This window comes from Ammospiza caudacuta, chromosome 1 (genome assembly GCF_027887145.1).
Source record: "Ammospiza caudacuta isolate bAmmCau1 chromosome 1, bAmmCau1.pri, whole genome shotgun sequence".
NCBI lineage: Eukaryota > Metazoa > Chordata > Aves > Passeriformes > Passerellidae > Ammospiza > Ammospiza caudacuta.
Window position 1 is genome coordinate 107,889,586 of NC_080593.1, and position 24,450 is coordinate 107,914,035.

General features: G+C 39.6%; 1 protein-coding gene across 3 annotated transcripts in view; it reads right to left on the reverse strand.

The window, feature by feature from the left end:
- TMEM241 (transmembrane protein 241) overlaps positions 1 to 24,450 on the reverse strand; it is a 54,433-nt gene that overhangs the window by 14,113 nt on the left and 15,870 nt on the right. For all 3 annotated transcript variants that reach the window (XM_058812863.1, XM_058812855.1, XM_058812847.1), the window contains 7 exons: positions 24,082 to 24,133; positions 23,303 to 23,351; positions 21,280 to 21,325; positions 20,293 to 20,328; positions 14,008 to 14,042; positions 12,701 to 12,770; positions 9,969 to 10,062 (listed from right to left, as the gene is read on the reverse strand). In XM_058812863.1, the coding sequence (XP_058668846.1) occupies positions 9,969 to 10,062; positions 12,701 to 12,770; positions 14,008 to 14,042; positions 20,293 to 20,328; positions 21,280 to 21,325; positions 23,303 to 23,351; positions 24,082 to 24,133 (382 nt within the window). The remainder of the gene's footprint in view (positions 1 to 9,968; positions 10,063 to 12,700; positions 12,771 to 14,007; positions 14,043 to 20,292; positions 20,329 to 21,279; positions 21,326 to 23,302; positions 23,352 to 24,081; positions 24,134 to 24,450) is intronic.

The window sequence follows — 24,450 nt, forward strand, 5'->3', positions numbered from 1 at the left end:
TTTGGGAGAATATTTGAATCTCCCCTAATGCAGCAAGTCTGGCATCAGAGAAAAGGAGGTATTTGTATCTTGACCTCAGCTGATACAAAACTTACATCTCATGGCATGAAGGTTATTAATCTTTCCTTTTATCTCCAAGAAAAACTTCCACAAAATGTTTACTATTGCTGAAATTGCTCAGTCTCTTGGAACCTTTTAAGCAGATCCAAGCCTGTAAAATATCTCTTTAATTTTACTCAGTCTCAGTATTATCTTCTCCTTCAGACACTGAATTTTACTGATCAATAATATGGTACACTGTGTAAAACAATTACTTTTTCTATCTGTTTTGAGAAGTATTGATTTTCAGTTTTGAGCAGCAGTGAGCTGTACTAACCCTCTGCTGTTGTAAAATACCACAATGAAATACACTTCATTTCATGTTAAGCTCAGCAAGAGCTAGCCTTCTGGCATTCCAAGTTATTCTTCATCTCATGAGATCATGAAGGTAATCCAGATGAAACAACCATGATTTTCATTGTCACACTTAAGTGGTGAATTTAACAGCCAAACTGACAGTTTGCTATGTATATCTGGCAAGAAAGGAGCTGGCTCCTTAGGGAGGAATGAGCTCAGCATCTGCCTGTGCCTATCTTCTTCCCAAGTGCTGGATGCCCATGAGTGGGCATCAATCAGGAATCAATCAGGTTACTATAACTGCCTTGCAGGAGAGGATGCACTTCCAAACAGGTGAACCATGACCTCCACAGCAGCAGCTCAGTGCTGGCTCAGCTGGCATCCAGGAGAAATGAAAAAGCTGGTTCCAGCAGACAATGTGTACATTAGATAAGACCTTCACAAAACAGAGAAGCCTGAGAGCAGTAAATGCCCTTTGAGCAACCTGGGAATCCAACAGCAAAATTTTCTTTTCCATATAGGCCTCAGGTGGGTGAATACCCACCCAGCTGTGCACTCTGAAGTCACTGCCATAACTGGTCCAAAGATCCAGATGGGGACTAGCCCAAGACTGATCACATGTGGAGCACTTTACCATAGAGGGGGTGTTGAGTGGGATGCTGCACACATTCTCAGAGATTGCTCTTTCCATGCCAGATTGCCCTCATGCTGAACATTGCTGACTGAGGCTGTTGTCAGTACAAGATCTGTGCATTTCTTGAGTGCATCTTCAAATGCCTCCTTGCCCCCAGAGTCACTGCTACAAGAGAAGAAATGCACATGCTGTTTGTACATGCTGCTTGTACATGCTGCTTTTCTTATGTGTGGAAAGGCCAAATGCTGCTGAAAAGGTTCAAGGGGGCTGTGAGAACCAACAAGGATGCCCAGCTTAAGGGGAATATTTTAGTGAAAAGAAATGCAATGCTATTCTCCATTGTTAAAATCTATAAACACACCTGAACTGCCTATGTTCCTTGTCGACATTATCAGATGTAAAACATTTTTCTGTCATGACTAATTCAGAACTCTGTGGAGGATATCAGTAGTATCAAAATAGCATAGGAAACTTTGGAATGCGTAATCAAGGGTTTTGTAAAAATCTGTTAGCAAAAATAGCAAGTTTCCATCAGCCTCTCTCCCAGATGACACTTACAGATTTGGTATTTCTATGCATGTATAAAGTCCACTTCCTATTGTATTTCCCATCTCACAGCTCCTTTGGGAAAACCTAATTCATAAACAAACAATTCCCAGAGAAGATAACTAAATCTCTCCACTGACCCCTTTCCATACTACCCAACAAGAATAACAGAGGCACAGTCTCTGCATTGCCATTCTTTGGTGTGTTTATACTGTTTTAGTAATGATGTAATGGAAAGAAAGTGACATGCTATTATTACTGTTGTTATGCTAAGGACTGCAAGGAAGAATTGATTTTCTTTAAGGTTTTATTTTTCCATTTAAAAATGACAGCCTTTCCAGGGCTTTCTAACCATTAAATGTTACAAAAGGTCAAAATATTCCATCAGAAGCTTTAAAAAATGCGATACTTGAAAAAATATTTTAAAAAGCATTTATTTAGCTGATCAATTTTGAGCAATGCCTTTTATGAGCAATGTCACAAGGTTACACTCAGCAGTCTCTGTGTGTCCCATGCATGGCAAGACAGTGACAGAACTGACTATAGCTGACTATACTCCCAAACACTTCCTCCAAAAAGAGTTGGGGAAGCCTCTGCAAGGCAGGTCCGTTCCCTTCTGGTCCCTTAGAACAACCATGCACAGCAACATGCATAGAGAGAAAGGTGGACTCTGCCCTCCTCCTCTCCATGCTATAAGACCTGTGTACAGGTCAAGAAAAGCCCATTGCCACCTCCTGACATTGTCTGGAGCCTATGGGACTTCCCTGAGTACCACATATTTTAGGAACAGAACATAATCCATTCAGTCTGCCTTCCCTAGAGCTCTGCTGGTTGCTGACTTTTGTCAAAAGTCAAAATCTAATCCTTAAACAGGTGTATGGAGTTGGACTGAGAAATGAATGCACTTGGGGTTTGGCAAAGAGTTTGTATGAGTTGGGGAGGAAGAGGAAGACACAGAGACCTGTTTCAGAGAGCAGCATCTGAAGTTTCTGAAGGAAGCCACCTAAAGTGTGACACCCAGTGCCTACCATAGAGGTCAAGGTTCAAGATCTGTGAGACAGCCTGGAGACATTTCACCCACGAAGGTATTTAAAAATCAACAGGGAACATTCTGAAAAGAACAGAGAACCAGCAAATCAGAAGAATGTGGCTATATCTTTCTTGGTTTTGGAAGTCCAGCCTTATCTAGCTTTGGAGCCTTCTACATTAGTATGTTACAGAGTGCACAGTTCTCCCATGTAATTTTGGCATTTACATCAGTGCATTAGCAACGGAAATGACTTCCAAAACAGTTCTCATTCTTTTGATTTCTCTTTGTCACAATAATGATTCATCTCCCAGCGTCAGCTCTCCATATGCTAGTAACTCCAGGAGACTAAATAAAAACATGGGAGACTAGCAATCTATTATGCAGAGGAAGAAATAAACCTGCATTCTCTGCAATTCAAAATTGTTAGATTTGAAAAAATTTCCTTTTGAACTGTTGTTTTGTACTGTCAAGCACATAGAGATGGTTTGTCAAGGCTAGGAATGATAAAGTATATTCCAAATGCATACTCCAAACCCACGGTTCTGCCTTAGCTTTACATTAAAGAACATGCCAGTACTAAACATACACTTCAAATGGATATCATAATAGATAAAAGGAAACAAATTATTTCAGAGCATCTCTTAGGGCTCAAAGTTAAAATTTGCTGAGACTGGATTTATTATATTAAGCAAAGCTGAAAAATTGTTCTGTGATACTACCCCTGAGTCACAACACATAAGTTTGTGTGACCATGCCATGCCCAAAAGCTGTGTAGCTGGCTTTTTCAGTGGATGCACAATTGCAGCCATTTACACCACCCTCACAATATTAAAATTTTCCATTACCTGGCAATTCAAAATCTCCAACAAGTCTCAGCTGTTCTTACAAGACAGCTTCCTTAAATTGCAACAGTGCCCCAGGGAGCCTGTGTCACTGAGCTTAGTGGCCATGGAGCACACAATGAAGTTGTTATGGAGACTGACGTCTCCCCAGCAATTATATGCTGTAATTAGTGTTGGCTGCTACAACGTAACTATGAAGCTGTCTCTATGGAAACTACCCTAAAACCGGTATTTTTAAGGTTTCAGCAACTAGTCTTTTTTACAGACCCTAACAATGCAGGGAAGTTCACACTGATTGCCTTCTCTGCTTGAAGCTCAGCTGAGAAACACATTTTCTTTTCCAAGGTATTTGCATAGTCCCCATGGTGACTCACAGGAATCAACTATATGTAGCAAGAATAAATGTACATATTTCATACAGTGAGGACCAATCAGAAAGCAAGTATTTTTACCATTTTAATTGTCTTTATTACATCCACATGCATGACAGTGCACAAGGTGTGAAGGTGGAAGAAGTTCAGTTCTACTTTTATGAACCCCTTCTTGAAATCCTTGAAAACTTCAGAGTCACAGAACCTTCCTCTCTCAAATTAGAGATGCACTTCTAACCACACTGTTGCCAAAAAGAGCTCCTACCAGTAGAGTCCAGATGGGTCTAGGACACAATTCTCCCTCTCTCACGGGGTTTTGGCGTGCAGCTGCAGTTTTCCCAGGTTGGTGAGCAGAGATCTTGCACAAAGTGCAGGATCTTTGCTGCATGAAAACGCACTCTGTTTATGGAACTTCAACGGGAGTTTATGACATTTTTGCCTAAAGCTTTATGAGGTCCAAGCCAAGAAAGAAATGGGATTTTCAGCCAAGAATCTCACTGTCACTTTTTCCTGAGCCAGCAGCATGCAAAGAAGACACTACTTCAGCCTACAATATTACCAAGTGGGCAAGTGCCAGAAAACCAAACACATTCTTGTTCTAGTTATGATATTCATATAAAATTTTTAAACAGGTTTTTAAATTCCAGAATCCTGTTCCATTAAGGCAGAAAAGAGCAAGGGAGAGACATTTACTACAGAAGGTACCCATGGCAGGACTCTTTTATAAATTTCCTGCAAGTAAATAGCCCCCAGCAGAATATTTTCTAGCACTTGCATGCTAAGCGGCAGTGAGAAAGGAATTAAGATGTATACAAATTGAAGCAAATGTTTTGGCAGCGGCTTTAAGATTGCAACAATGTGGAAAAGCATGAATTCATTTTATTTCTCTTGGTCAGTTTCCCCCTAGAATTACAGCAGATAAAATTCTCATGTGAAATGCTATATGTGAAGAGAGGTGCAGTGAGCATAACAAGGCTAGGAGCCCCAGAAGGCTGCAGTTGTGGCTCTCCATTTTATGAGAAGCAGAAAAAAGAGAATTTGTGCTTTAATACAAACATCAGTACTTTTCCAACCATTAAGATGGATATCATCAATTATTTTTGCACTGACATGAAGAGGGATCTAGTCTATCCATTCTCTTCAAGACACCATGGGGAACAAAGAAACAAAAATACAGACACAAAATATAAAATCCAAGACTACAGGAGTCATTCTGAATAGCAGGAGGGATTCTGAACAGCCATTATACATTTGGGGGGACGACTAAAGCTGCTGTGGTATAAGTGCAGTTGGTACACAGAACCCACAGATAAGAGATGCTTTCAGACACTCCTGCAAAGCTGCTTTCGCAATGTCTGGCAGCCAGCATTAAACACAGGATGACCTGGGGCATACACATCTAAAGTTAACAAACAAGGAACCAAAGCAGCTGTCAGAGGATGCTTTTATGTACGAGGGAGCCTCCAACACTGTTCAGAAAAATTATAGATTACATAATAGTGCCTGGGATGTTTATATAGAAAATAGTTGCATACTTCTGATCCGATTATTCTATATTTCCTTCCAACCCATGCATAGGAAAATCAGTAAACCTCAATGCAATTTAATTTCAGTTATTGAATTTCCTTTCTTCAGGTGAGGGAGGAAGAAAAAGAGAATTCAAAATCCACTGACCTTCCCATTTGTTCTTCCTGTTTATAACAAGCTTCTTCAATAGGCTCTTACTGGAAACAAGCTGAATTCCCTACTACAAGTTTTTTAGGATAACACTAAACATGACATGGGAATACAAATTCATAAGTAACCAGTATCTTGTTGAATTTTTCCATTCTGTTAATGATTTAAATTATTTCTGCTGGTTAACTTTTAGAGACCCTAACAGGCTTCATCACCAGATATAGATTGGCAACCTTAATCAAAACAAACTCACTGACAGTGCTGTTAGAGCTCATTATCATCCTCACCAGATGCTTCTGTCTGTATATATGAGCATCTCCAGCTTTTTCTTTCCAGTACATGACCCAGGATACTAGCACAGCTTTCAAATTAAAACAAGAAATCTCAGTACAGCTTCAAATCCTTGCTCTTCCGGGGATTAAATCTGTGCAAGGCTATGACAAAGCATTTTGTATTTCTTGGACTTCTTAAAAACTTTTTTTTTTATACAGATCACTTCACTGATTTTTTTTTGCATTTCTCAGGAATTTACAGAAATATAACTAACACATACACTGTTTGCTTTCACAGAAAAAGTGCAGAGAGCATTTGTCACTATAATTATCACACAGGACTTTATACACAGATGAAACCTGTGCTTCTGTGACTGTGCAAAGCAATGCCCTAACATGAGAGCTGTAAGAAATTATCACAGGAAAGAATTTTAAAGCCTCGTGCATTAAGTTGCCACAGCCAAAGTAAAGATCATAACAACAAGTTACGACCCAGCTCCAGTTTTTAAGTGAATGAAAAATTAGAGGGTAGGGAGGCCAAATATGTGGGCTTCATAAAAGAACGTGTCCTTGGATGTGCAAAGCAGAGCCGATCAGATCCCATGGTTAATTTATTGGAAATGAAGTTGTGACAACGATCTCAGCCCCAGCTCATCAGTCACATAGGTACAAAGCATCCAAATGGAAAACAGATTTTCCGATTCCCTGCACCTCCCTGGAGGCCTGTGCTGCTGTCTGAGGACTGCAGCATTCTCCTTTCTTGGCTCATTTGCAAGATAAACATATTCTAGCCTCAAACACTGCTCCTTTCCAACTGCTGGTGAAAACTCCAATCAGTCTGAGAGATTAGGAGGATGATCTAGGGCACTACTCAATCCAAGAAAAATGCTCATGTGGGAACACAAAGCTGTTGTTGTGACCAGAGGTTTTTTTTTCCACTGGATCCCATTCTGCAAGTCCAGATACAAATACTTTCTATCTTTATTCTTTATCCATATTAACTTCCTTCCTTTTCTGTTTTTTTTTCAAGGGAGCCAGACACTTAGACTTAAACAGATTTTTACAGTGCTAGTTAAATGCTGCTTTTCTGCACTTGATTTAAGATGTGACTCACACAGCCCTCATACCTGGGCAATACTGAGTTAGATCAGGACATAGTTTTACCATTTTCAAACACCTTCAGGAAGTAGTATTAATGATCAGACAGATGGAACTCAAATCTTAACTGCACAGTACATAAATTTATAGCTCCTTGTAGATAGAAGGTTCCTTGGGTTTTTGGGAGCCAGTAGATCAGCCCCTACCCTTAAGACAAGCTCCAGTTCAGCTGCTGCTTTCTGCCTGTCTGTGTCTGTCTCTGCTTTGGTCCCTGTTCTAAAACTGATGTATGATGCTTCCAAACTTTTCAAGCATTCACTGACTTTTAACCCCAAATCAACTGCATTTCAGCACTTGGAGCAGCAGTTCCTCCATGCTCCTCATGAGTCCTTAGATGGGTATGGTAGAACCCTAAAATAAGTCACACAGCAAGTTTTAAAACACTAGTGGAAGACTTAGGGAAACTGCTAGTGTTGATAAAATTATTAGTGCTACAGACAGATCTCATGTCTTCATTATTATTGCCCTCTTCAAACTTGAGATAAGACATAGAATTTGAGCACTGGGCTAGAAGCTATAACAGGAAAAGGACTAATTGCTCTGTTACAAAAACCTTCCAAGCAAGATAATTAAACAGTGTACATTAAAAAGCATGCACTTTAAAGGATAAAGAACAGATTAAATTCTTCCAGTGACACAGAGACAAGCTTTAAGTTCCTATGAAGGCACACAATTTCATTGACAACAGTGGCTAGAACAAACTTCATATCACTTATGTCTAGAGATGGCCAAACCCCCACAAATCTAGAAACCCTTGAACTCTGGGAAAATTTTGATCCAATCCAGACTTTATGGCTCTGATCCACTTCATCTGGGATGGACCCAAATCCGCTTAAAATATATTTCACAACACATTTTTGCTTGCATTTTTTTCCAGTAGGTCATAGATACCACATGTAAAACCATTTACCCTCATTCACAACACCTAGTAGCAGAGCCAGCTATTCCAGTCTCCAACCCAGAATGTTAAACAAAAAACAAAACCAAAAAACCAAACTAAAACAAAACAAGAAGCCACAACAACAACAACAACAAGAAAAGACTCAAGAGCAAGTTTTAGATCAGTTGACTTTGCTACGAAGCATTAAGAAGAAAGCTAAGGTACTAAAATCTGCACACTCAGAATGTTTGGAACAAATTCAAATTAGTGAGAAACTCTATGTGACTTGGACAGTGGGGAAGAGCTTACAAAGCACAAACCAAGTCACATCAGTCCACTCTTGCTATCCCCACAAAAAAAAGATTGATTACAGTTTCTAAGGAAGCATATTATGCAAATCCAGGATTTGGGGTGGGGAGGGTGATAATGTAACAGCTTCATTCACTGTAGTAGGAAAGGTGAGATCACAAACCACATTGGAAGGTTGTGGTTTTCAGATGACCTAGATGAAAGTGACGAAACTAAGTAAACTCTAAGCAGGGAAAAGGAGTCTGAGAAGTTCTTTTGACTGCATTCACCACCAATAATTTAAAAACTGAGTTGTTAATAGCTTAAAGCAAGTACAGCCAGACCCCAGATCACAGGATAATTCCAGAAGGAATGGACCTTAGGAGCTCAGACTGGGTTACTTAGGGCTTTATCCAGTTGGGTCTTGTAAACCTTCAGAGTCGGAAACAGCACAGCCTTCCTGGGCAACCTGTGCCCTTGCCTGACTTGTCTTTGGGGTGAAAAAAATTTCCCTCACACCTAATCTGAACCTCTCTGTTTACTTAACACAACCCTACACAGCACTGTGAATAGCCTGGATCTGTCTTCTGGATGACTTCTCCATAGCTACTGGGTGGCTGCTGTTTCTTAGGTGCTCCCAAAGATGTCCCTCTTCCAGGCTGAACAAGCCTGATCCAGCAGCCACTCCCCAAAATGCAAGTGATCCAGTCCCCTGAGTTTCCTGGCAACCCTCTGCCAAACTCATTCTAGTTTAACAATATCTTCCCTGTACTGAGGTGCCTGAAACAAGGCTCCCTTTTCCAGATGTTGACTAACAAGTGCTGAGGAGAAGATCATGATCACTACCATGGATTTGCTGTCTATCCTATTGTAAGTATAGCCCAGGATATTTTGGGGTTTTTAGTTGCCAGGGCACACTGCTGCATCATGTCCTACTTGCTGTCTACCAAAATCCCAGGTCCTTTTCCACAGAGTTGCTTCCCAACTATGCAGCCTTCAGGCTCTATTATTGCCATCAACTGTTCCTTCCCATGTGCAGGGTTTCACATCTGCCCTTGATGAATTTTCTAAGATTTCTGTTGGCCCATTCCTCCAGCCTGTCCAGATCCCTCTGGAATGCAACCCTATCCTCCAGTGTTATTGACAGGTCCTCCCCGTTTGGTGTCCCTTGGAAATGCGAGTGCACACTCTTACTTCTCATTCTTCAATAAAGATGTTAAATAGGAAAGAACCCAGGAGAGATCCCTGTGTCATTCCACTTGTCACAAGACTCCAGTCAGAGTAGGAATCATTAACCTTTACCTTCTGAACCTGATCCTCCACCCATTTTTTATCCATCTAATTATCTGCCCATCCAGACTGTAGTACTCTAATTTTTATATAATATTATTGTGGGACCATCAAAAGCCCTGGTAATGTCAAGGCAAATGACATCCTCAGCTCTCTCCTGCAACAAAAACAGTGAGAGTTCTGGTATTGAACTTCAGGGAATTAGCTGTAACTGTTGGCTCAGGAAAGACACACTGCAAACTGTGTGTAAAATGGCTGGTGCACACACTCATAGAAGTATTCTCCAAAACACTGTGGAAAGTATAGGTTTGTATTACTGGGATGCCATACTCCAAATCCTTAGCTGCAATAATCATCCCAGTTCCATTAGGCTCAGTCTACACACAGTATTTCATCTCAGATAATGATTCTGGGATATTACACACATGATATTTGTTGCCACAGCTGTATGTGTAGGTTGCACAAACAGGACCATGGAAGCATCAAGGAGGAATAGCAAGAGAAACCAGAGAGATGCAAAAATTCCTCAGTTCTCCTGGGAGATGCACAGATCCTCTGTGTTCCTGTGTGTGTCTTTCTCTTACCTTTGCAAGGAAACTCCAGGCTGCATATTGCCCTGAGGTTGTACTGCTTTTTAGCTTCACTGTGTGCAACATCAGAAAGAATCCCAACAATCCACTGCAAAGGATGAGGAAAGCTTGTTAATAAAATCTCTTAACTTCAACTAAACAACCTCTTACAGACATCTTGGTTTTCCTAATGAAGAACTGCAGCGTTAATCCCATTTGGAGAAGGAAAGCTGGTGGACAAGAGGCTTACGCTATGTCCAGTACACCTAGTGTTTTGTTCAGTCAGTCACTAGAATCTGAATAAAGTAAGTCTGACACCCTTATGGCTGGTGTCTAATGCACTTGCATAATCAGAAAAGTAGAGATTATTGAAAACATGAGGTGAAACATTAACTTCAGGCATTGAAATGGCTCTGAATAACAGCAATGCTAATTTCAGCAGGAACCACACATATTTGGCAACTAACTCACTTCAACCTCCACAGAGCCTTGAGCTGAAAAAATAACCACTGGAAAGTTTCTGCCTGAAGCTTTTAAGCTGTTTAAACTTCTTGAAGCCAAAATTCCAATTAGGAAGTCAAATACATCTCTACTATATAACAAATAAATGGCTCAGTAGTGCTGGGAACAGGATACTCCAAAGTTTTCTGCTGACAATTAAGAGAATTTTGATTCTCAAGTCTTATAGGACAGCAGTTCGGAGCTCTCCTGTAGCCAAGACTACCCTTAAGGAAATTTTGTTCCACATCTCAACAGACTTTATGGAGCTCATGAGGTTGGATATGTACAACCCACTCATTGTGAACCAGGGGAACAGTGTAAACCAGCAAGCAGGGAACAGAAAGGGACTTCAAAATATGTATGGCAAAAATTACTGTGAGGCATAAGAGACAACAAAATGCTGTGGGAAAGGAGATAGGATCAACACAGCAGACAGGTGGTGAAGCAAAAAGAGCCTTGGTATTCACAGAGGGTATGCTGCTCTGGATAGAGGTGCCATGCAGTTGGTCCCCTCTCTACAGCAGCAGGAAGGGTGGAAAATGATGGCTCCTCAGGTCAGAAGTCCTGTGCTGGGCTCCAGTATATTAGCCAAATGCTGTTCCTGTGCAACACATGTGGCCAAGTTCCAGCTCAGCTGCATGTCCATACAGGCACCAAAGAGCAGGGAAAGATAACTTGTCAGGAGAAGAAGGCATTGAGAATTTTTGCATTGAGCCATAACACAAGATACTTTGGGATGTATGTGAAGTCTGAAGCCAAGGAAGCAGATGCTAATTTGATGACAAAAAATAAGCCTAAACTCAGAAACTTGCTGCAGAGGATGGAGTGCTGAGCAGTAGAGCATTCCACTCTGAGAAATGAATGAGTTCAATGAACCAACATTGCCCATACTTTTAAGAGTTCAGTAGCTTATTTCAGCTACTGCCCTGCTGTGAAGGGCCTTCAGTCATGAAGATCTGAAGATATTTAGTGCAACTCAAGAGATAAAAAAGTGAAACAGCAAATTATGATACCTAAAATATTGATGTCACAATTAACAGCATTTTATTCCATTAAATAAATTGAGCACTTTCCACCTTACTGCTGATGCTTCAGACATTTTTCAGAGTCGGTATGAATTGCCCTTACCTTACATTGCATAGGTTTTCCTCCAAATCCCACACATCTAAAAGACACTCAATTATGAAATGTAGGAGAGCAATTGAGATGTTTGTTTCTCTATGTAACCATTCCTTTCCCCTTCCTGCAGTTCACAGTGCTATCTACTACACATGTACTGAAGGTAGGCCAATGGAAACAGAAGTGGGAAGCTACCACAGAGGTAAATGAAGTGAATGAGAAGAATATCTGGGCTAGACTGATATCCATTAGAACCTGCAGTTAGACCTCACCTTCAAGAAAAATAGATTTCACCTACCTACAGAATACCTAATTGTGAGTTACTTGTAGTGTGGATTTTCCAAGTGTACCACACTTGGAAAAACATAACAAAAACCTATATACATTGGAAATTATTTAACAGTCATTCTCAATATATCCTTTCAACAGAAAATCCAGATACAAGTCAGAAAATGCCTTTCAAGAAATATTTTTGCCATTAGTTAGAATGAAAATATCTTTTTCTCCCTCTTAAAAAAATACTTTAATTTGGTAAAAGACTAGGGGGGAAAGACAGGAATTAAAAAAAATTTAAGATCTATGGGAAACATATTTATGTGGTCCTGTGAGAATTATGCCAATATGCAGTGAACTTTTGCTACTGAAAATAATGGAATGCTTGTTAAAGCTTTTCCTTTTTACCCAAAACAGCATTCTGCCAAATCACAAGATGTACAGGCAAATAAATCCATGTACACCCCATATACTGCTGAAGACTAATACTTAGTAATTGCTGCAAACAGCAAGTTTGGGTTAATCTGACTGCAGAAGCATTTGAGAGATGTTATGTATCAAAGCTTTGCTACATTGGGTAAACATTATTTTACTGGTGACTGTGAACTCTCCTAATCAGAATGCACTCACTCAAGGATACACATACTTTCAGCACATTTGAATCTCAGGCCATCAAATGCATATCCACAGACATGCAAAGATTTATTCTTTGCAATTCTACTGGCTTATGGCCGCAGAAACCAGTATAAGTAAGGCTTTACATGCTACAAAATTTTTAACTGAGAGTATAGGCTGGAAGTCAATTGAACCTCTTATTTTGAAAACATTTACATGACCTATTATAGAGAGGTTACCTGGCACAGCAGCTGCTATGAAACCTGTAGAAGTACAGGAATGGAAAATCCAAGGCACTGAAGAGATCACCTGAGGGACAAAGAAATACACTCAGTAGGTGGGAAAAAAATTACCCACTGTTACAAGCAATGCAACAGCAATTACATGAACATTACTAGTTTAACATTCCTTTGAGCCTTTACAGCTGGCTGGCTTTTCATTTATGATGCTTTCCACATTTCTGGCGTGTTTAATGATTTCTCTCTGACCTTGCTTCTAGCCAGTTCTTGCCTTTGGTTGAAAAAGGGAAAAGGGATACCTAAGAGTATTTATCCTTTTCCAGTGTTCAGAAGGTCCTGTTTAAGCAAAAGTTGCCAATGACAGACATGTATCATACCCACTTCTTTTACTGTGCAGCATGCGATAGCTCCTACTGAAACAACAGGAAACACAGACATATGGTGGCTGCTTCCCCCTCTGGCATTTGAACTCTGTAACACAGGGCATGTTGAGAGGTTCAAAGAGTTCTCCTAGGTCTCAGTAGAGCTCTTGAGTACTTGCATTTCCAGGAACCTGGACTTGGGTGCTCTTGGTGGCAATTCCCACAGTTCTCTGGCCTTCAGGCTCTACAGATTTGCATGAAGCTCCATCTTTCACTTTTTGAAATGCAAGACTGTTTCACTTAACATGTATGTCTATCCTGGTGGGGGTTTCCTATATACACAATCTGCACCACCAGGGAAAAGGGAGAATTTATGTTTCTTTAAATGCTTCCTTCTTTGTTTTCCTGACTGAACAAATGTAAGCAACAGATGATCACCTTTACCCTCCTAATTATGAACATACCAGAAGGTAGGAATATTAACCACTACAAAATTTCTCAGTTTTTACCACCTGATGTGCTGCTACTTCAAATCCTGCTATGGGCCCAAGCAATGGGGTCCTTGTTAGGAAAGCAACAAAAGAAAAACTCTGCATAGCACTGGGGACCATGCAGAGAAGGAAACTCAGTTCTGGACTGCTGGGACACTGCTCTGAAGAGGATATGATGGCTTAGGGAATCCTTGTTCTTTACCATGTATCACCTCAAAAACTATTCTTTGTTGTCAGCCCCATACTGCTTGTTTGCATGGGACAGCTAAGAATGGTATTGGGAAATATCATGCAACTTACACCAAGTTATATACCCTTCTTTCCTCTTCCTACATGACAACATATTATTGGCCATATTCAGGGCTAAAATCCTAAGGGTTTGGTTACTAAAAACATTCATAGAAAGCAAAAGCAACATGGAAACTCCAGAAAGAAAGAACTCAGTTCACTTTACCTGCTGGATGGGATGCAGAGGCCAACAGCACCACACTAAAAAAAAAAAAATAAAAATTGGATACTACAGAATTTATGACATGGGCTGAAGACTATAAATTGACAGCTTTGTGTTTATGTTTCCATGGTCAAACTTATTCCAGTTAAGTAGAATAACTGAGACACAAATACCAATTAAAAGAAAACACAAGTTGATTGGAAAGGAATGTCTGGGTCACCTAATAAAATTTCTGACCTGAAGCAGGACTATCACAAATATTTGGTGATGCCCTCTGGTCCTGTCTAAAAAAGGCATGTCTCAAAAACCTACCAGCACAGAGATTCCACACCTCTCTGGGTAACTTTCCCAGGGCCACTCTACCCTCCCAGCAAAGAACCTTTTCCTGCTGTCCCATTTTTAAACCACCAAAGTTGCAATGTATGGTTGTTGCTCCATATTATCCTGAATATTGCATGTATAAGTTTAAAAACACATGAAAATAAAATGAAGCACCAGCCCAAATTATTCACACTTTCCAGATACAAGTGAACAAGAAAACCAGTTGTGACCAGTTCTTTATCTGAAGTATTATCACTTAGGTTTTCTGAGGTCTTACAAAGACCTCACCCTTTTGCATTTGCAGTATAGGTTGTACAGAGCCTTTGAATCAGTGTTACTGATTCTTCTTGTAAATTTCTCTTCTTTTTTTTTTTTTTGCATATTTTTCACTCCAAATCACTTCTAAGGTTAGAGAGCTACAAAAACATTCTGGGGTGCTGTGAGATGGGATAAGCATGCATGTCTGTAGAGCTACAGCTTCTTCCAGTTACCAACAACATACATCCATGATGGTGGGAGAAAAGAAAATAGTATCTCAAGAGTTTGCTTCTTGGTGAGCAGCAAGCACTGCACTTACAGAGGTAAAAAGACATTCATTAATGTTATGAATGCTCAAGCATTCCAGGCCAACTCCCTTTTCCAGTGTTAACACAGCGACCATTTCCAAACCTGTTCACTCACAGCTGGTCCCAGCTCTCTACAGGACCAAGCTTCCATGCTTGGTGACCTGCCCTTGGCAAGCCTTGGAGGACCCCAGCATCAGTCACAGAATCACCTGCAGCAAAAGGAACTGCAGAGAGCATGGAAATCCCATGGCCAAGGAAGCCCTGGGGGAAGCTTGTCACTGAAATCAGCTGTGGAATACAATAGGCTGAAGGAGAAAAGGGTTTATGAGGGACAGATAGGCAGTTATTATAGGCTTTACACTTTATAAGCCTTTGAAAGACATCAGATGGTACAGTATGGCTGCATTCTCAATATTTATACATGGTTTTAAGATGTTATTGCACAAAGGTATTAAACAAGGCAAAGCAGATCACTTAAAATAGGTGAGTTGCCCTACCCCTCCTCCCCACACATGGATGCTCTCCCTGTAAAGGCATGCCAAGAGTAACTCACAATAAACAGGCCCAGTTCCTCAGTTTCCTGGTAAAGAGAGAAAAGGAAGCAAAGGTCTACTGTTTTGACTGAATAACAGAGAAAATAGGAAACTGAGAGGAAAAGTGAAACTGTATCAACAGTGATGAGAAGTAGGGCTAAACTATGTTTCTTCACTTACTTTTTGAATTATTACATTTTAAACAAAAACCCACTGAGACTGGGAAATAGTCAGAGAGAAACTTCCTTCTGCAACCAAGGGGAATTGATAACCCTAACGGACATCCAAGGTTTTGGTCCAAACAAAGCAACAGGAGAAAACAAAACCTTCATTGTGAAGTGCAGGGCAGGTTAAGGCAAATGGATTAGATGGCATTACAGCTGCTCTGCAGCCCTGCTCTGAATGAAGCATCTGTAAAAAAGACATGATGATGCTGTAAAACCAGATTAGGGATTCAGAGGTTTCTAGCAGGACAGCCTGGATGGATATGAGGCTGCAGCAAAAACAAATTCCATGGGCTGGATTTTTCTGCTCCTCTCTTTTTCCCCTATACTAAATACTGAGGGCTGGGTCACTCGTGGTTTCCTTTCTGAAAAAAAGGTTTTGTCAGCAAGAAAAGCAATTTATGCCTGCAAAGCTGCTCTCCCCTATTGCAGAAAATCTACTGCAGCATTTTTAATTCACAAAAGTGACAGATTAGCAGCTCTTCCAGAAGCCAGATGTAGTTTTGCTGCATAGAGTAGAGCGTTTACTTCATAACTTTGCCATTTATTCACCACTTGAAATTCTCCTGTACCTGTTTTCTCCTCACCAATGGCCATCAGGCCATCTAGGCATGCCTTTGTGAACAAATTTCAGACAGAGACAGGTATTGGGATGCACTGAAACTTTCTTGCAGATTCTTCACAAGAAGTAAAATACCTCTACCTGCCTCAGCATAGGAGAAAGCCCAAGAGGAGCTACAACTTGCTTCTAAGACATTTATGTCTCCCTCAACATGCCAGGCAGGCATTACTGCTCCTCCTCTCATGCTACCCCTCACTAGCTAAGGGGGAGAAATCTGGCTTCCCCTTTGATAAAAAGTGGGGGAAGAGAAAGGAATAAAATAAAATGTAAGATTATGAGGAAAAAAAACCCACTATGAAGTAGAACACTAATGCAGAAGTCAGAGTACAGAGAAATACAATACTGCAGTTGATAAAAGGGGGAGGATCAAGAGGATTGGAGGATTAGAGGTGGACCTTGGAAATACATTGACCCTCTTCTCTTCCTCCCTGCCCCAGATGCTTAAACACAAGTGAGAGCAATGATCTGGATGGGGCTGCGCACTGAGAAGCAACATTACCCCTCCCTTCTCTGCACAGCACAGCTCTGCTTTCCCTCCTACACTTGTTCCTGGCCTGGCTCCCTCTTCAAAAGCCATTGAATAATCATGCTGGAAGTGATGAAGTGAGAAGAATGCCAGACTTTCAACATCAGCAAATATTTCTTCAGATCTGTTTGATTCTGGAAAGTTCCCATTCATTTACATTTACTTAGGGTGTTCTTTCCTTCCAAACTGTTCCAGATTTCAGAACAAGAAATAGTGCATGGTGTGTAAGGACAGCATATGTTAGGAGACTGCTCATTTCATTTGCACTTCTGGAAGCATCCAACAGAGCCTTCTCTTTTATATATATATAAATATATATATATTTATTTCTTTTTGCTCTAACATATTGTTATATTCTAACATCCAGTAATTTGTGGCAGATCTTTTAATCTGCCACAAATTAATGCAGGCAGTCTCTACACTCAGTAAGGTACAATTGTGCTTTCATACTGAACTGAGAAATACTTTGAACATAATAACATGAACGTTTTTAACATAATGAACACTTTGAACATGATCCTATGTGTTTTTCCTATGTATTAGGAAAAATTTCTTCACTAAAAGGCTTTGGAATCAAGGATTGGAATAGGCTGCCCAGGGCAGTATCTGAGTCACCATCCTTAGAGTATTTTAGAGACATGGGGCTTCGGGACAAGGTTCAGTGGTGGTCTTGGTAGTGCTTGGTTAATGCACTCAATAACCTTAAGGGTCTTCTCCACCCTAAAAGAATGGATGATTCTAAACCCTATCTGGCTGTGCCCACACAGCTGCATGTCTGATCTAGGTTAGAAATAAAGAGCTTTAAAAACCTATTGATAATAGTTTTAGGAGGAGAAAGTTGCACTGATACCACACTAGCAAGTTCTTTAGTAAATCATAGAATCATACAATCATGCTTGTATAGACAAGAGCTCCAGTACACGTTAAACTGTCCTGTCCTGGAGGTGGAACTGTGATCCTGTCATGACCAGAACAGTCCTTGAGAAGGCCTGAGACGAAGAAGCAGCATATGTCTTAACACCTTCTAAATCACAAAATTTACTGCTGGGCACCCTCTGACAGAGATAATCCATGTCTACAGTAACTCTGACCCAGAGCTGCCTGTGAGGAGTTAGTGCTCATTCAGAGACCATTCCTTTAGTCAGTAATATTAAAAGTATTTTGGATTGTTTTCTACAGAAATCAAGTTTGTGCAGTAAAGGTGGGTGTACACGGCTCCACACAGCTCTCAAGCATGCTGAACAGCTTCATCCAGACTTGGGAAGTGGCAGTGGTCTCTGAGATAACTACATATGCACGGGTCTCACACAGAGGCAAACCTTGCCAGTGCCTCCTGCAGCAGGATTCCAGCCCCATTAGACACTGGAAGAGACGTGTCATAGAGGTTGCAGACCAGGAGAGAATTTCTGCCAAACTTTACACCCTTTCAAACATCATTAGCTATTTTGACAAAACAAAACTCTAAAAGAATTCAGATGTCACTTATCCCATTGTCCATGGTACTGCTTGTTTTCCCTAGGCAAGATGAGATCCAAATGCTATGGATTGTGGACTTCTCTAACACACAGAAATGTATACCCATACAGACACACAGACATACAGATATACACAGACCCAAACCAAACAAATAAGCATCCAGTTTGCCACCTCCTTAAGCCATCTGCTTTCCAGCAAGTTGCTTTGCACCATCATCTTGTGAGCTACGCTGACCTTTAAGCCTCTTCTTGGGGAAAAACTTTGGAAGCTTTGAAAACAAATTTTTCCTCTTAAACAGATGTTGAAAATAGCCATCTTCCAATTTGCATAAATCCATTGTTGGATTGTTTGTTAGTTTCTTTTCTGTAAAAAGAACAGTTTTAGAGACATATACTGCTGCACCTCACAGTTCCTTAATGAGAAGTTTCTCCCTTTCAAAAGCTTCCAAATAAATTATAATACTTTTCATGTAATGTGGGACTCCTGCTCTCTGCTGGACACAAGTTCACAGACTTCAAAGGGCCAAGATCATGAACTTACAGAGAAACAGCCCAGCCTTGACTTTTCAATCAAAGCTGAAAAATTAAGACTTTTGACCAAAATTTGAATTTAAAGGTTCAGGCCTAGATGCAATTTTCAACTAAAATGACAACTGAGAGACAGTCAGGCAGCTGTCAAATGAAAATCAATTGATTTTACTGCTTGGTTCATGATTTCCCTTCAACACAGAGAGATAGCTACATCTCATTCCAGACTTCATAGGTTATTTCTGCATGTGGCAGCATATTTGCAAATTCCATGACTAATTCTTCTAAAGTTTCAATAAACACACCTACCCTCTTTGTGCAAAATTGATTTGCTTTGCATTTCATAGAAGATGGAAAACAACAACTGACTTAAACAAGAGCCTACTTCAAGCAAACTGATATCCAGATATTGTCCATTAATGAGGGCCTGGTGAATCATAAAGGCAAAAGCAGAGGCCTGCATTACTTATTTTCAGAAACAGGAGATTTGATTGAACTAAGACAGAAAGAGATACAGTGTTATCATATTGACTATGCTCACAAGACAAATGGGAATTGAAGGAAAGCAACTGTCATACATTGGTGTCCCTGATGTACTTTTATCAAGGATCTTTCATGTGGCCAGACAAGAGCATATATCCATCTAATCAAATAGACTAGCACAACTTCATTTTTGTTATGCTTATTCCCAACTTCTGCTCCCTCTTTCACTCCTTCTGACCATAGAAAGAATTTCTTTGAATTTATTATTCATACTTTGTGTTCCCAAATGACCTCAGGTGTGAACCCAAGAAAAGAGGCCAACATATATTAGATGTGATTTTGGATGGAAGAAAATTGAATCAAGTCTCCAGATGCCTTACTTGAAATAAAGCCTCACAAAAACCTACCAGAAGCCATGTACACTGAATGTCCTGGTTTGTGGCTCTTTGAAGAAAGAACTGGATTTAAAAAAGCAGGGGAATCTGGTCAGTGACTCAGACTCTTTCACCAGCTACAAAATAACAAGCCACTCTTCTATCTCCAAATCAGAAAAACAACTGAAAGTCAGAATTACTCAATCCCACTAATGGCACTCTGAACAATCAGTTACTGCTCATGTTCTTTGCACACAGTACTTTTGTAATCACTACCTCCTCTTCTGGCAATTTTGTACAAGTTTTATTTTCTGAAGTGGGGTATTGCCAGGGAGTTACTCTGTAAATATTATTTCTGGAAGTGATAGATCACTTGTGCACGTGGTGATTTAAAAATTCATAATTAACACTTGGTTACCTCCTCAGGTGTATATTGGCATGTCCATCTACAACTGGAGCCAAAAAAATTCAGCTGCTAAGCCATTCAGCTTAGCACTGTTCTTTCAGTGAATATCCTGCTAAATAAATGCATTTAAGTAGTGGTAGCTCTGAGTTTCTTCAACAAGCCAAGGTTGAAAATGAAAACATATACCACATAAAACCAGCTCTGGTGTATCAAAGACTTATTCATTTTACCTGAATACATAGTTGATGTACTGTTGGTCCAGATCACTGGGAGAGGAGGCAAAGAAAAAAAGGTGGCTTTTTTAGCAATGCACTTCATTTGGTGTAACAGATCAGTATATTAAGCAGTAATATACAGTAATGCTGTAATATTACATTATATTAATTTATATAATAAGGTTAATATTAGGTAATACTAACATTATATTATAATTATATACATTATTAATATAACATAGAAATAATTATATCAACACCAATCAATTACTTATCAATTAACCAACATATTAATTTACACAAGATCCACACATTATTTCTGTTGTTACTATCAATAGGAGTTTCATTTAAAATGAAGATAAAGTAAGACTGATTAAAATTTAGATCCTTTAACCAGAGATGGAAAATGGTTTTGAAATAAAAAAGCTTATATGTGCATGTATATTATACATCATATACAGTGTCAACATACTCATCTCCATCCATAAAGAAAACTGCAGATTACAGACACTGTGAATCAGGCAATGCCACCTGATTCCAAGACTACTATTGTGTAGCTGCAGTTCTAACATGCACATGGGATTAGTGCAAGGTTCCAAGGTGTTTAAGATACTCAGCCATTCCCATCCTGTGGTAAGCCACCAGCTGCCAAACACTTTTGAGACTGTCACAAAGGCAGATACTGACAGATTCAAATCATGTAGCTTTCCACATGAACACAGACTAATATCTCCTCTTAACACCTGTGCCAGTAATTAGGGGTTCTTTTTCCAGGGCTGAGTCATCACCCTTGGATAATACAGTGTTTAAAACTAATTCAGTGTTCCAGTTAGCAGAATAACTATCAATAACCACATGCTGTTGCTACCAACAATAAATAAGGCTCATCTTGCAAGAGAAGTCATTAATGATTAACCAGGAGTGGCCCAGCTCCTGCTGATCATGCAGAGCTCCCTACATCACAGTCATCTCTCTTTATGAAAGAATAGGAAAACACATTACCTTAAAGATCCAGGTTTCCACAACTTGTGAAATACTTTGTAAGCCCCTGTAATTGAAATGACATGTGTAATTGCCACATTGTGCAATCATTCTGACAAACAACAGCTTGTTTGGCCGTGGTACAGGCAGACATGGAGCCCCTCTGAATTACAGTTTAGCAACATAGCACAAAAGATTCTACACCACAAGTAAAATGAACCTATTGCTTCAAATTAATGGTTTTCAAAGTGTTATCAGCTCGGAGCACAGTCACGCTTCATGGTTCTGCTAGTCCTTCTGAGGACATCTTCTAGCTCACAGCAACAACAAAGGAGAGATTGTGTGTTTGTGCATGTCTTTGTGTGTAAATACATACAGAAAAGTGTCACAGAATGGGTTCTTCATCCCACACCATTTTGGAGGTAAGTTCTAAGATATATATGATCACGCACATAGAGCTGTCAGGTCTGAGCCATCTTTCCTATTTAAAGTTCTCTCAGCTCTACTGTCTCCAGGTTCTTCACATTCTTGACCCACCCATCTACCTCTTGTTAGCTTCCATTTCTGTCCTGGGTAAAGATTTGAGCACTCATGGAAGAAATGACACAGCTTCAGGCTCTGTTTTTTCATATCCTTTCTTCCTTTGATTCACAGAGAAAATCAGAATATGAAAAGTCAATCCAGTAGAAGACTATGAAATAGATATCCTCAATTCTGCCTCCAGTACACAAGTTGAAGGGTAGAACACTCATCCTTTCTGTAATGCTCTCTCTTGATTTACTATGCAGTAAGTTAGTTCATCTCTTTGCCCTCTCTCGTAGCACCTTCATTCCAGCAGATAGGAAATCTAATTACACAAATAACTCCCAAGAGCAATATCAACAACTCTCAAAACCAAGAGAAATGGAAGGCAGCTATATTTTGAGCATAAACACTCTGTTGGCACTTCCTACACATTTCAAACACATAAATGAAGCGTTCTGAAGATTCTCTAAGCAATTTTCCACCTCCATGACCAAGCATTGCTTTACAAATGAGACTCCTTGGCTTTGAGAAAGCAAGAACATCACTCATCACAGCAAAAAAGTATTTGAAGTGGAAAATCCATAGCTTTTACTTTTATATAAATGAGCAAATGATATTTCTCAAAAAACCACCAAAACTATTTCTTATTTGTATGTTAACAACATGTCAGATGGGGATCTCTAGACCTTCCTAGACTGGAATACATATAAACATATTACCTCTGCCCTGAAAATTTCACAGTATGAATAGAAGAAATAAAGAAGGAATCATCCCTAATCTGCAGACAAGACTTAACATATGAATGAGTCACTCACTCAGTATATAGGACAGATAAGAATCAAATACAAGTCCCTTATTAACCAACAAAATACTCCAAAAACCAAAAATCTCCTATTAAATATTACTGCTCTTGTTTTCTTCAGATTTTCTAGTCTGACTGTTTCTAGCTTTTCAGGGAACAACTATGATTTATCCAAATAAACATCAGTCTGAAAAAAAAGACAAAAGAAAACCTGATAGGTTATGCAACTTACTGTTAATTTTTTTTTAAAAATGCATATGATTGCCTAAAAAACTCCAATAGTTCAACATCCTTCCTCAGGGACCACAGTCCATGATATTTTAGTATATTTTTGACAGTTTTAAAATAAAATCTGTGTGTGCAACAAAGCTCCAAGTACAAATTATTGCTTGTTTTTTTTCATGTTTCTTCTCCCATCAAAAAGAAGTCTCTCTCAGCAGGCAATCATCAAAAAACAACCAGAAAAGCTTAGTGCTGATTAAAATTGTATGTGCATTTTCTCATCCACTGTTAACAGACTGCAATATGCAGTGTGTTCTGTTGTTGCTTTCAACATAAAAGCTATAAAAAGAATGCACTTTCTTATATTTACTGATCTCCCTTCTTTCCAAGTGTTTCTTACATATAGAGTTTGAAATATCAGTAAGTACATAATAAAGCTGGTTTCTCCAACACATTTTCTCCTCTTAATTCTTTTTCTAGAAGAAAATTACTTACCAAGACAGATCAAGTGAATTAGAGCCCATAAATATCCGTTTGGATCAAACTGCAATAAAGAACATCTACATAAATAAAAGCATGAACATGTAAACATACATATTGCATTTTCCCTGCAGTTAGCTTTGCAAAGGAAGTACAGCAAGTGGGAGCTGTGCTACAAAGAAAGGGAAGATGACTAAAGAAGACTAGATAGACTGAAATTCTTCCTGTCACACTCAGAAACCTGGCATATGCCAATTATGCAGGCTCTCAGCTCGTCTCAGCAGGGATAATTCTATTTCAGATGTGTACACCAGTTTCCAGACTCATCTGACTTCAGATATTAACTGAGGTATCTAAGCAAGGAAGCAGCTTTCCTAAGTCTCCAAAAGAGAATGTCCAGTGATTGGATCTTTCCTGAATGGAGCTCTCTGGAGGCACCTCCTTTCCTTCTCAGGCAGCCACAGAAAGAGTGTACAGTGAATAAAAAAAGTAATTCAGGAAATTCCTGAAAGACAACTAGCTCAAACCTAAGTGATTTGCTGTATGCACTACTAAGAAGTAAAACTGTGGTTTCCCCAGCCACCACCTGAGCTGTATGTCCACACTGCTCAGAGGTTTTACCATGATGCAAACACAGTAAACCCAGCAAGACTATAACACAGCAACAGGAAACATTTACAATTCCCTTGCAGGAATCCTACTCTAGCTTACCAGTAAAAGCTGCATCCCTCATATGCTAACAAGAAGTCAAGCATCAAGGCCTAGCTCAAGCTGCTTTACAAAGCAGAGCTCACCTGTGTGTCACACAAAGGAAGGCACACTGCTGCTGCCAGGAGGAACAGCACACTGTGGAGAAGGGAAAGAAAACAAAACAAAACAAAACAAAACAAAAAGCTTTCAACCTGGATTTCTACTCCCAGCAAAGTAGAGGCAATTCCACTCAATTTTACACTGACACTTCACTTCTTTAATTTTCTTATTCCATGTTTAAGAAATAATTTCTGTCACCAAAATTTTTACATAATGCATTCTTCATAACTTGTACACAAAGTTTTATGGGAAGAGAAGCAGCACAAAACACCTCAGAAGTGATAATAAGCAAGTTTTTTTTGGTAGAGAATATTTTTCTTCACTAGCCATCTGGCTTCCCTAGGCTTTTTCAA